Consider the following 13,310-nt stretch of genomic DNA (forward strand, 5'->3'; position numbering starts at 1 on the left):
TTTTCCCCGCCAGCCAGCAATGAGCTGGAGCAATCATATCTTGTTTGTTTCCTGTCTCTCAGGAACTTCTGATGTCCAATAGCTGGCAAACTGTTGTCCTATTCTGTTTAAGCTGCTATAACAACATACCACAGACCTGGTGGCTTATACACAAGAGATTCCCCTCCCCCTCCCCCGCTCACAGTGTTGGAGGCTGGAAGTCTGAAACCAGTGTGCTAGCATGGTCCAGTGAGGGCCATGGTTCATAGCTGATGCCTTCTTGCTGTGTCCTTACATGGTGGAAGGAGCTAGGGAGCTCTATGGTGTCTTTTTTTTTATAAGAACATTAATTCCATTCACAAGGGCTCCACTCTGGTGACCTACTCACCTCCCAAAGATTTCACTAATACCATCACTATGGGGATTAGAATTTATATATATACATTTTTTTGGGGGGGGGGTGGGGGAACATTTAAGTTGCAGAAACCATGATTCCATGTTTTTTTGTCTGAATGTTTTGGTTATTTCAGGTATGATAAATCTAGACCCTGTTACTCCATCACTTTGAGGAGTGTGGGAAGTAGAAGTTTCCTAGTTTTCTCTTTAGAGATGAAGAACCTGAGAGGGACTTGTCCCAACTCACACAGCTAGATTGTGTCAGCAAGGGCCAGGATGTTCACTCAATAGACATTTTTTTTGTGTTTCTACTGCATGCTAGGCACACAGATTGTGGTCCTTGCTTTCTCTAGAAGTCCATAGTCTGTTGGGGAGACAAATAGGTGAACCAATACTAAGAGAAGTGCATGACAAATTTTATGACACACGTGTTCTTTCACAGGGTACTAAGGAAGCATGGCAAGAAGTGAGGGGCCAAGAAATGTTTCCTGAATTTAGCCTCTCCAGATTCACTGCCAAGATGAGGGTCAAGGACTGCTTATAAGTTCTTAGCTACCCTTCTGCCAGAAATAGGCCCTGAGACAATTATTGGGTTATTAATCTAAAATGACTGAATACAGGCATTTCTGGCCTTGCCAGGGCTGGGCTCCTGAGTGCCTTTGTGGTCAGTGAGGACAGGAAGGGAAGCCTTTCAGCCAGACAGAGGCTTTAGGCTTTAGGCTTTTTTTCCTCCAGCCTGGCTTGTTTCTATCAAGATCTCTTACCTTTTGGGTGTTACCTACCCTGGGCTCCTTCCTTGGCAGCAATTAGTGTAATCAATGCTGCTTCCCCAGAGATTTACCATTCATTCATTCATTCATTCATTCATGCAAAGATAGGGAATAGTTTGAACAGTATCCTGCCTTTATAGAGATTATGGTTTGGTGGGGCAGCTGGACATTAATCAAATAATCACTCAAATAAATGTAAAGTTACAACTGTGATAAGTACTACAAAGGAGAGGCATTTGAAATACGATGTGGAGACTTCTAGAGAATCCCATGGGCTATGTTAACAATTTTTGTTTTTATCATAAAAGCAATGGGTAATTGTTGAAGACTTTCCCAGGCAGGTGACACAATCAGATATTTGCGTCAGAAACATCACTCTGGCTCCAATATGGGGAATGAATTAGAGGCAGACAACAGAGTTGCCAGAATAAAATACAGATGCCTAGTTACATTCAAATTTTGGATATATAATGAATACTTGTTTAGTATAAATGTGTCCCAATATACTATACAATACTTATACTAAAAATTATTGTTGTCCAGCTGGTGTGGGTCAGTGGTGAGTGTTTAACTATGAACCAGGAGGCCATGGTTGGAGCATATGCCTGGGTTGTGAGCTCAGTCCTTGGTGGGGAGGCATGCAGGCGGCAGCTGATCGATGATTCTCTCTTATCACTGATGTTTCTATCTCTCTCTCCCTTCCCCTTCCTCCCTGAAATCAATAAAAATATATAAAAAATTGTTTTCTTATCCTAATATATAAAAAGCCAGGAGCTGTCATGACCGAAACAACTGGATGGACAACCGAACAGCAGGCTGCATGGGGCAACCAGACTGGCAGGGGGGCCAGTAAGGGGTGACCAGGCAGGTGGGGGGGCAGTTAGGGGCGACCAGGCCAGTGTGTGTGTGTGGGGGGTCAGTTGGGGGCAACCAGGCCGACAGAGAGGCAGTTAAGGGTGATCAGTTAGGAGCCAGCAGTCCTGGATTGTGAAAGGGATGTCTGACTGCCAGTTTAGGCTCGATCCCTGAGATTGGGCCTAAACTGGCAGTCAGATATCTCCCAAGGAGTCCCAGATTGGAGAGGGTGCAGGCTGGGCTGATGGGGCCTCTAGTATAAGTATAATTTTAAAGTTAAGTATATCTTAAATATAGCTTGGGATATATTTATACTAAAAAATTATTTTTTGTTTATTTGAAATTCAAATTTAAGTGGACATCTTGTATTTAAAAAAATATTTTTATTGATTTCATAGAGGAAGGGAGAGGGGGAGAGTGATAGAAACATCAATGATGAGAGAGAATCATCGATCGGCTGCCTCCTGTATGCCCCCCACTAGGAACTGAGCCTGCAACTTGGGCATATGCCCCAACCAGGAATCAAACCATGACCTCCTGGTTCATAAGTCAATGCTCAACCACTGAGTCACACCCAACTTGGCTGGACATCTTGTATTTTCATTTGTTAGATCTAACAACTCTAAGCAAGAGAAGCTATGGGGATACCAGTTCTTGCTGTAGTTGAAGGCTCTTTAGACTAGGAAACTAGAAGCGGAAATAGACAGAAGTGGACAAAGAAGAAATACCCTTGGTGAGTCCAAATCTGTTATTCCAAGGCCATCTGGAAGACAGAGTCTATCAGCTTCCCTCCTGCTCTGAAACCTTAATTTCCATGCACACACCATTTAAAGGCATGTGGTTATGGGTATGATTAACACATCATAGCAGTCTCAGTGCAGGCCTGTGCTGGGTCAGAACCTGTCCTAAATGTCCTATGTGATGTGTGCTGAAGCAGTGTGAGGAGGTCATCTTTCTGATTTTTTTTTCCACAATAACTGATGTTTTAGCAAATGAAGCAGGAGAGTAAAGCAGTTAAAAAACAGGCTTTGCTGGGGGTTCAAATGCTCCAGCAATTATTATCTGGATCACACTGTCTTTGACTGAGATACTTAACTCCTCTTGGCTTTGCAGCATAACTTTCAAATTAATGTTAGAGTATATCAAGAGCCAGGCACACAAGAGATGTTTACTAAATGGTATGTGCTTCTAGAAATAAAACCATCCCTTGTTTCAGAAATCTGGCTCATCCTTCTTCCTACACAACTTCACTCTGGTTTTGTCATTGTTCAGACTCTTCACTGACTTCCCATTGCCTTGTGCAACAGAGTCTCAACCTGCTGTTCTCTGATGAGCACTGTCACTATGTCCTCATCAGGACCTCATCCTCCAAAGAAACTAGGGCATTTAACCCTTCTTAAACCCAACTTGAACTTTCCTACCTTTTTTTTTTTTTTTTTTTTTTTTTTTTGCCTGGAATATCTGCCAATATCTGTTCAAGCCTTATTAATGAAAAATGCTTATAAGGCCATGTTAATGGAAATATGGACAAGTAAGCTAAAGTATGTGAAGAAAATAAAATATATGCCAATCACTAGGGAAATGACTAAATAAATTAGGATTCATGTTTACTGTGTAATCCTATCTAATAAAGAGGGAATATGCTAATTGACCCTAACACTGTCACAAAGGTGGCGGCGCCCACAGCCAATAAAGAAGGAATATGCTAATTGACTGCCCACCCTAAAAATGGCGGCACCCACAGCCAGTAAGGAGGGAATATGCTAATTGACTGCCCCGCCTTCAAATATGGCAACACCCACAGCAATAAGGAGGAAATATGCTAATTGACTGCCCCTCCCTCAGAGATGGCAGCACCCACAGCCACAAGATGGCTGGCAGGGGAGGGCAGTTGTGGGCGATCAGGCCAGCAGGGGAGAACAGTTAGGGGCGACCAGACTGGCAGGGGAGGGCAGTTAGGAGCAACCAGGCTGGCAGGGGAGGGCAGTTGGAGGCAATTGGGCTGGCAGGGGAGCAGTTAGGTGTTGGTCAGGCTGGCAGGGAGTAGTTAGGGGGTGATCAGGCTGGCAGGCAGAAGCAGTTAGGGGCAATCAGGCAGGCAGGCAAGCAGTTGGGAGCCAGCAGTCCTGGATTGTGAGAGGGATGTCCGACTGCCAGTTTAGGTCTGATCCCAGAGGAAGGCAGGGGAGGGCAGTGCACTGGGCCTCTAGTATTATATATTCATTGGCTCTACATGAACTGATCTGGAAAGATATATATCTGTGAACTATTGCTAATTATAGAAAATGTGAAATATAATCACAGTTTAGAATAAAATTTAGTCATAAATGTATTTCTGAAAGAGTCAGAATAAAACATACTCAAGTTGCTAATAGAGATTGCTTCTGGAGAGGATTGGGTTGGAAGAGAAAGGAAACATAACATTTAGTTAACGTACTTCTATGGTTTGTTCACTATGACTGTTTTAATTTTATAACAGAAATTAAATCAAAAATGCATAGAAATTTTATTAGAAGAAATGAACTTTGGTTATGTTTCAGTTGTTAAATAAGGGTGGTTCTTTATACCCCCCAACTTATCATAATTTTATTAAAGAACAAAATGATAACAAAAGAGGGTTACCTTTCTGTTAAAGTCCAATAGAGATACTGCTCCCTCTATGTAATTTTCTTCTGATTTCTCAACTGGATGTGCTGTCTCCTTCCTTTGAACCCTCAAAGCATTTTGCATGTCTTTTGTGGCTTTTATCTCCGTCTATCTTATATGTATTCTGTACGTGTTTTACTGCCTGTCTAGATTTAAGCAACTTGAGGATATCACTAGAGAGAAGAAGACCAGCTTTCAAGTCGGAAGATCTGGATGTTGGCTCTTGTTCTAATTATCTATTGCAGCATGACGAATTAGCCCGAACTTAGTAACTTAAAACATACTCATTTTACTCTATCTTATAAGTTTTTGGTCAGAAACTTGAGCAGAGCTGGGTTGGGGGATTCTTCTGCTCCATGTGGTGTTGACTGAGGTCACTTGGTGGTATTTGGCTTGGGGCTGAGCTGGACAGGAGGGTCTTATAAGGCTTCCCTCACATGCCTGATGCTTGGCGGGCAGCCGAGATGCTGAGCTCGGCCTAGTTCTTTCCCTTCCTGAGTTCTCTCAGCACCTCTCTGCAGACTTCCTCCAGGTGACCAAGGGCTTTGAGAGACCAAGGCAGAGCTGCCCATCTTCCTAAAAGATGAAAATGGCATAGTATCACTTCTGCTGCACTGGTCAAGCAGCTACAGAGACCATCCAGGCTTAAGAGGGTGGGAACAGAGATGCCACCCTTTGAAAGGAGAATTTGTGTAAAAAAATTGTCGCCATCATTAATTCATCGCACTATGTGTCAGTGACTATAACTGTAAGTTAGAAAGACCAAAAGTTATAATGCATGCAAAAGCATTCTGTGCATTATAAAAAGCTATATGGACTATGAATATTAACGATTATCTTGGCACTAGTCTATGCCTTACTCAAGGCAGATACTTATTAGATGTTTACTACTTTGAGAGCAGACTCATTTATCAAATAGTTCCTAAGAGGAACAAAGTGTTGCTATGTGATCACGTAGGGGCATAGTGTATTTGTGGAGTAGACTTTGGATTAGGTTGACATGAGTTAAATCCAAGCTGTCACCCAGCAACTGTCTGTGTGACCTTTGCTGACTCATCTCACCTTTCTGAGCCTTAATTTTCTCATTATAATATGAGACTAGTATTGTCTGTCTAACTGGGTTGCTATGTGCATTGAAACTAATTTATATAAAATACTTTAGGATGGTGACTGTCACATAGTAGGTTTTCCATTTCTCTGATGGTGCTATCACAAAGTCATATAGAAAGTTTGGACTCATTGCTCATTCCTTTATATTGGTCACCTCTACTCACACAAATAATTAGAGGGAGTCCAGAGCCTATGTCCTTGTGAAACCAACAGGGAAAGGGAAGGACCCTAACTTCTTGTTTCTCCCAGTCTCCTCTGTCCCCAGAGTGGTCCCCTCCAGAGATCTGGACCCTGTGCAGCTTTGGTTGGTAAGTCACTCTTCTCTGAATGTTGTTTATGACCTCCTTTCAGACCTATGACTTTGCCTTTCATAGATGTATGAGATCAAAACAGAAGGCTGCATTGCAAAGAAGTTCAATGAGATTCTGCAGAAGCTGAGCTCACCCCTGAAGCCCAGAGTTCCAGAGCATAGTAACAACAGGATGAAAAACCTATCCTACCCATTCTCCAGGGAGAAAATGTACCTGTGAGTAATAGAACTTCAGGGGTAGGGATGTGAGGGAGGATGGGCAAGAAAATCAAACACCACTCAGTCATACAGAGAATGTCCCATGCCTGGGAGAGGGGGGAGGAAGCATACTCTCCTGGTGAAATATTTTCTGCATCTCCTTCTATAAGTGAGATTATCACAAATAACTCCTGAATTTACATTGAATTTATATCCTGAATATTTGTCCAGTGGCTTTGGGGGAAGCCCGACATTTCAGTCACTTTGCATGATGGATGGAGAATCAGGGAGCAGACAGTTATAAACTTGGGACTCAGATACCTGTTTATATTCTGTGGGGAAACCATTCTGCTCAGTTCCCAGTCTGATAGGATTTTAACTTCTGTGATAAATCAGTGAGAAGGTGGATGAAGCTTTTGGATTTCTGTAATGACTCTGCAGAGACCTGCTCCCCACACCCAAACCTGGGTGAGGGAATAACAGCTCTTCACAGGGATGGCCATTTGGAAAAACTTTGGATGGGGAAGAAATGGTTGGAAAGTGGCAGATGCAACAGCCCAGCATTTGTTCTGTTTTAGGAGCTAGTGAGAAAACAAGACTATTGTGTGACTTTTGCTGCTGATAAGATAAGAGAATCGAGCAAGAGAGGGAAAGGAAGGGGCATGGAAAGGCAGAAAAGATATGAGGATCTGTCTCTTTTGAGGAGATATTATTTATGGGAGCTGTGTTTCTGCTGGCTATTGGATAGTATATCCTATCCATCTTTGCCATATTCGGTAATGATTCTATACACACATATATATGCTGTTCTTTTGCATATTTCCCTCATTGAATATCCTCCTCAATGGTTCTGGTATTAATTCTGGTCACCAATTCCAATGTGTGTGTGGGTTTTTCCAGATGACCAAGAAATTTTCCAACACTAGCTGGATGTCTTACAATTGAAGCCAATTCTGATACTATCTACCTGGAGATAGTATCAAATTTCCCAGGTTGACAGCTCTGTCCTACAAGACTCCACCCCACTTCTGATGCCAATTACAAGTTCAGGTTGTTACCTGTGCTTCTAACTAACTATAAATCAGAGGTTCCCATGTCCCCCTCTGTGGTTTCGATTAATTTGCGAGAGAAGCTCACAGACCTCAGGGAAACAGTTTACTCACTAGATTGCCAGGTTATTACAAAAGATAGAAATCAACAATCAGATGGTGAGATCCCAAACAAAGGAATTTTTGCCTTTGTGTTGGAACCTGCCAGGTGGCGTGTGGGAGAACTCTGGTCTTCCCACCTGGGAGCTCTCTGAAACCCTTCCTTTTGGATTTTTACGGAGGCTTCATTATATAAACATGGTTAATTAACTCATTGATCTTTGATGACTGATTCAACCTCTAGCCCCTCCCGCCTCCCAGGAAATCAGGAGGTGGCACTGAAAGCTCCCACTCTCTATTCATGTTGGTTCCCTTAGAAACCAGCCTCCTTCCTAAGGTGCTTTCCAAGAGTCACCTCATTGTGGTAGGAAGGGCTTATTATGAATAACCAACACCCATTTCACCTTTATGGCTCTGAGGTGATTTCAAGAACTGAGGATAGAGACAAAATTTTATGACAACAGATGCTCCGATTGCTCTGATTGTGCAGAAAATTCCAAGGTTTTGGAAGCGATGAGCCAGGATCAGTGATGAAGACCAAACTATGTATTATTTATAAATCACAATATTACAACCTCTTGTGAGGTGGCCATCCACATGTATCCCTTTATTATAGAGAGGAAATCAAGGTCCAGGTTCTGTCCAAGATTATACAGCCGTAAGGGGCTGACCTGGAACTGGCATGCTGACTCCTGGCCTGCTGTTCTTTTTGTGCTCTGTGTTTCTTCTGTGCTTCTTTCCCTGGGCCTTCCTTCATGCCACCCCTGGCATTGAACTGCCCCTCTCACACAGCCCCATTCATTCATCTTCTGTGATCCTTCAAGTCCAGTTCCTAAACACCATGTTCTTGAAGAATTCTCTGATCTTTCCAACCAGAATATGGGCTCCATCCTCAGACTTCTCACAGCAATGGTCTACATATTATCATGTCTATTTTGCATCAGTTGTTTGGAAACATACCTATCCCAGTGTCTGGGCTCGTGGGGGCTGGGAGCATGTCTCATGCATCTGTGTGTCCTCTGGCACAGTGTCTCAAGCACAGTAACTCTACACAGCTGGGGTTTTTATTTTTTGAGTGAAAGGTCAATATTTGAAGGTTAGAACAGATACAAGCCTTGCATAATTAGGACTCTGGTATCTAACTAATATGAGATAGTGACAACATTAAATGACTCTCTGAAAAACAAAGAGTTATAATTCCAACACCCTGAAACTATACTCTTTTTGCTTTGTGTGTTTATACTCTCTTTGTCCACACCCAGGAATCCTTTTAACATTCCTTTATTTTTAAAACTTTATAGTATAATATTTTTCAATGATAGTCTGAAAATTTTCTATTTATAAAGTTTCAGTAACCATAATTTTCAATGGCTACATGATAATTTATCATATAGATTTTGGAATTGGCATCGTATTTCCATAAGTTATTGAAAGTAACTTCGTGATGAACATTTTTATCTATGAAACGTGTTTCTTCTGTTAAATTTATTTTCTCTGTGATAAATCTCTATGATAAGTTTTCAGAATCACTGAAAAAGAGTATAAACGTGAGTTTGTGTGAGTGTGTGTGTCTCTTACACATCTTACTATGGTGCTTTTAAAAAGTTTGCTCTGGGCCCGGGTGAAATGGTCTCAGGACAAGGTTACTAAAATGAGTTGACCTTCTGCTTTCTTGGTATCTCCAGGTACAACATCCAGGATAAGGACACCTTCTTTGACAATGCCACCCGTAGTCGAATTGTGAGTAAGCAGGCTAACCAAGTGCTCAACCAGGTGTGGTGGGCCCAGGAAAGGGTGGGGGAAGACCAAGTACCCAGGTTGTCAGGACATCCTCTTGCCCTTCCTGCTACCTCCCATTGTCATTTGCTTAGAGTTGTCTAGCAACTGAGAGAAATGTGCAGATGCTTTCTAATCCCAGTAGCAAAAGAGAGTGGACTAACAGTTGTCTGAGGAAAGGGAAATAGGGGGTTGGGTGAAAAAGGTGAAGAGGTTAAATAAAAACAAACAAACAACCAAACAACAAAAAACCCAACTCATAGATACACACAACAGTGTGTGTGATGATTACCAGAGAGGAAAAGGGAGATGGGGGAGGTATAAAAGGGTAAAGGGAGGATAAATGGTAATAGAAGGATAATTGACTTGGGGTGGTAAACACACAATACAATATACAGATGATGTGTTATAGAATTGTATACCTGACATCTATATAATTTTATTAACCAACATCACCTGAATAAATTCAATAAAAAAGCAGAAAATTGTCCTCACTCAGGGTTAAGAGGAGTGTTTTCTCATTATAGTTCTCCACTTATACCCTTCTTGGAATCACAAAAACAGGGACTCTCAGAGCTGGTGGAGACTTTCAGGTAGTCAGGGGCCCCCCTTGTTTTACAGTTGAGGAAACTGAGGCTTTGAGAAGCAATGAGTTGAAAAAAATTCAAACATATCACTAGTGTCCAAATGAGAACTCATGGCTGGGCCACTGTGCTTCTTTCTTTCACCCCCAAGGAAGTCCTTGCATTCCTGTCACAGGGAATGTAAGAACTCACCAGTTTGTCCAAGAATAAAATTACCAACTCATCCAATAGAAAGCCAAAATTCATGACTATACTGTTCTTCTACAGTCTTTTTGCATGAAAAAAAGTGAAGTCAAGCTTTTGAATTTTGTAGGATGATTGATTCCAGTGAAAATCTGCATATGGCCTGTGCCCCTGTGGCCCCAATCTGAGCTGAAGGGTGATCGATTTACTCACTGATCAGTTTATTCTCTACCTATTTAGAAACATTCAGCTTACGAACAGAGGAGGGAAGGAGGGGCCCAAGGAATGCTGGACTCGTACTCATGCTATAGAGGAAACGATGGCGGTGTGTTTCCATTGGTCCCTAGGAAAGAACTTAAGTTTCAACAGGAGGAGGAATAAGGGTTAGATACTCAGCAAAAATTTCAAGTCAATAGGGTGATAAGGATAAAAAGAGAGGTGATCAAAGGAAGCTACAGCACATTTCCAAGGCATGCTGAAAACATGGCCATGACTCTTTGCAGGATGGGCAAGAAAATACTTCAGGTCCCTTACCCTAGTGTCTTAGGAAGGTTTAAAATGGACATATGTGCCCTGGCTGGTGTAGCCCGGTTGGTTGGGCATCATCCCCTGTACCAAATGGTTGCTGGTTCGATTCCTGATCAGGGCACATGCTTGGGATATGGGCTTGATCCCTTCTCACATTGATGTTTCTCCCTTTTCTCTTCCTTTCTCTCTAAAAATCAAGAAACCATTTTTTAAAAAAGTAAAAAAAATAAGCATATGATTTCTTTCATCTTTTTATGGAAAAAACCATAAACTTCCCATTTTTTTGGCTGATGCTCTTAGAAGCCACTTAAATCTTCCTGAGGCTTGGATCTCACGTCTTTGAGGGAATTACAGGGTGTTGTGGAGATTACCCGATAATTGCAAAGTGCTTGTAAAATAATACAATGCCATATAAATGCTATTCTTAATTATTATTGCTGTTGAATTGCTGTACTGTATTTTAAATGAATTAAACATTCCTGGGCTCCATTCTGCTAGAAGTTATTTATTTACTGCTCCCTCTAGGTCTGTGGCTGGAATGTGGGAGTGTGAATGGTGATGGAATAACACATTTTCCATTCATCTCTTCTAGAAACTTCTTCCTTCCCATCCTGCCCTTTTGCCAGTCCACCCCACACTGTGAGAAAAGAAAGAGCCTTGATTTTTGTCTTGGGGTCTACTCTGCCCTGGGGACCTCACCCACATCTATAAATCTCTTCTCTGTGCTTCTTTTTTGTGGGCATCTGAGCAGCCCAGCTATTTATCCCAGAGCAAACTTCCTTGCTGGGCATCTTTTCATAGCCTGGCACAGGCTTGGAACACACTGAAGGGTAGTGATTGGCCAGCAGGTTTACCCTGGCCATCTGTGTCCCTGTTTTCCCTGCTGGGGATACACTCAGCACCCCTATCTCCCACGAGAGAGACTCCCCTGCAAGTCCCTAGTCCAGGGTTTGTTGGTCCATTTAGACATGCAGTAGTCACTGAGCAGGCAGCCCGCTGGGTGTCCAGGATGCGCTCAGAGGCATGGAGTTTTGAGAAAGTGTCTGATATGCTTTGGTTGGGAAGGCAAGCTGAGAACTCAGGAGAAAAACAGGAATCATAATACTAATCGTCAACACATAGGTGGCCCTTTTCGAGTTTACAAAACGCTAAAATGGTTCCTCAAAGCAGCTGTGACATAGCTCTACTACCGAGGAGGCAATGAACCCTCACGGAGCTGCTCAGGACCCCTCTGCTAGGAACCAGGATTAGAACCAGATTTGTCTGCCTCCCTGTGCTGTGCTGACCCCCAGCATGGCACTAATCAGGGCTGGTGGAGAGGAAGGACATCCTCTTCCTGGTCTTTCTTCCCCAAGGCAGACAGGGCATCCTGTGCACCACCAGGCGCCTCCTCCCCATCCCTCCAGAGGGCGCTATGGGTCCGGGCTCCCTGATGTGTTTTCCTTGCCTCCTGTAACTGAACTTATTGCCTTTCCTTTCTTAAAAAATTTTCAGGGTGGGCTGAAGGGTGTGTGTGTGTGTGTGTGTGTGTGTGTGTGTGTGTGTGTGTTGTTTCTTTGTTTCCTCAAAGCACTCAAGTTTGAGTGGGTTTGACAAGCAGTCCATGAGCTTGGCACATGCTTGGCTTCCCCCTCCCTGGAAACAGGTCTAGCCGCCCGGTCCCCGCCCGCCCCACACATGTGGTGACGCACGTGGTCAAGGCCCTCACAGCCCTGCTCTCATCCATTTTAGGTGCATGAGATCCTGAAGCGCACAGCCTGTTCCCGAGCCAACAACACAATGGGTAAGGACCCCTTGCCCCACCCATAGACCTAATGCTGACGGGGTGCTGAGGGGACCAGAGCTGTCCTTTCAACAGCTCGCTTGGTGGGCAGCAAAGAACAAGACAAACAAATGCCCCACACAGAGGGGGAGGAGGCTGCTTTCACTTAGGCTGGGAAACCCCGCCTTGCCCTCCAGGAGCAGGGGAGGTGGCACCCCATTTCTAGGAGGGCTGGCGCTGCTCCCACGACTGCTATAACCTCTCCCATATCTTCATTCCAGAAGAAAGGCATCTTAGAAATCCTTCAGCCCAACCCCTCACTTTATGAGTGACAAAACTTACTCCCAGAGAGGGTGAATGACTTGTGTAAGGCCACACATTAGTCTGAGTGTGCCTCTTCTAAGTTTGGCATTCTTGTCACCAATTTGGCTAAATCTGTTTGCCTTGTGGTTTGTTTTTTAAATTTGAGGGTATTGGTCTTTGAAGCAGGAACCTCAGCACTTGGGAACTTGGAGTATAATGCGAGCAGTCCAGATGCTGATGGATTACATAAAAACACATAATAGCCAGGGTAAAAATGTGAGCTTACACACAAGCACGTGTGCTTCCCCTAGAAATCACTGCAGGTTGAACTCTCTTTCCAAAGGTGCGACCATCATCTGAATGGCTTTTGAAACCTTTGAGAGAATTTCTTTCAGACTATACTCTGTGGTGACATGTCTTTGGTTTTTGAGGCGGCTTCAAATTGAAAAGAGTCCAAAGTTATTTAGAGGCAAGTCTAGTGCATAATGTAGGCAGTGAAGTTGAAGAATTATAATAGTGATGACAGCAGTAATAGCTATTATTGGAGAGGTTATCATGTGCCTCATAGCTGCCTTAGTACCAAGGGAATGGCACTGAAGAGGGAATCAGAGCAGGTTTTGTACAGTGATAGCACATCCAGGATAGTGCAGACCCTCTCAAGAGGCACTTACGTATGACTCTATTTGCTTTGATGTACTCATCTTGCTACAAAATTCCAAATCACACTCCAAGTTTTAAAAATCAAATCTTCTCTGAAATGTT

The 13,310-nt window shown here is 43.1% G+C and overlaps 1 protein-coding gene across 2 annotated transcripts in view; it reads left to right on the forward strand.

Annotated features, from left to right (window-relative positions):
• ANO2 (anoctamin 2, calcium activated chloride channel) overlaps nt 1-13,310 on the forward strand; it is a 316,751-nt gene that overhangs the window by 106,521 nt on the left and 196,920 nt on the right. For both annotated transcript variants that reach the window (XM_015559975.1, XM_015559976.1), the window contains 3 exons: nt 6,131-6,282; nt 9,098-9,152; nt 12,215-12,266. In XM_015559975.1, coding sequence (XP_015415461.1) covers nt 6,131-6,282; nt 9,098-9,152; nt 12,215-12,266 — 259 coding nt within the window. The remainder of the gene's footprint in view (nt 1-6,130; nt 6,283-9,097; nt 9,153-12,214; nt 12,267-13,310) is intronic.

This window comes from Myotis davidii, unplaced genomic scaffold, assembly GCF_000327345.1.
Source record: "Myotis davidii unplaced genomic scaffold, ASM32734v1 scaffold13, whole genome shotgun sequence".
NCBI lineage: Eukaryota > Metazoa > Chordata > Mammalia > Chiroptera > Vespertilionidae > Myotis > Myotis davidii.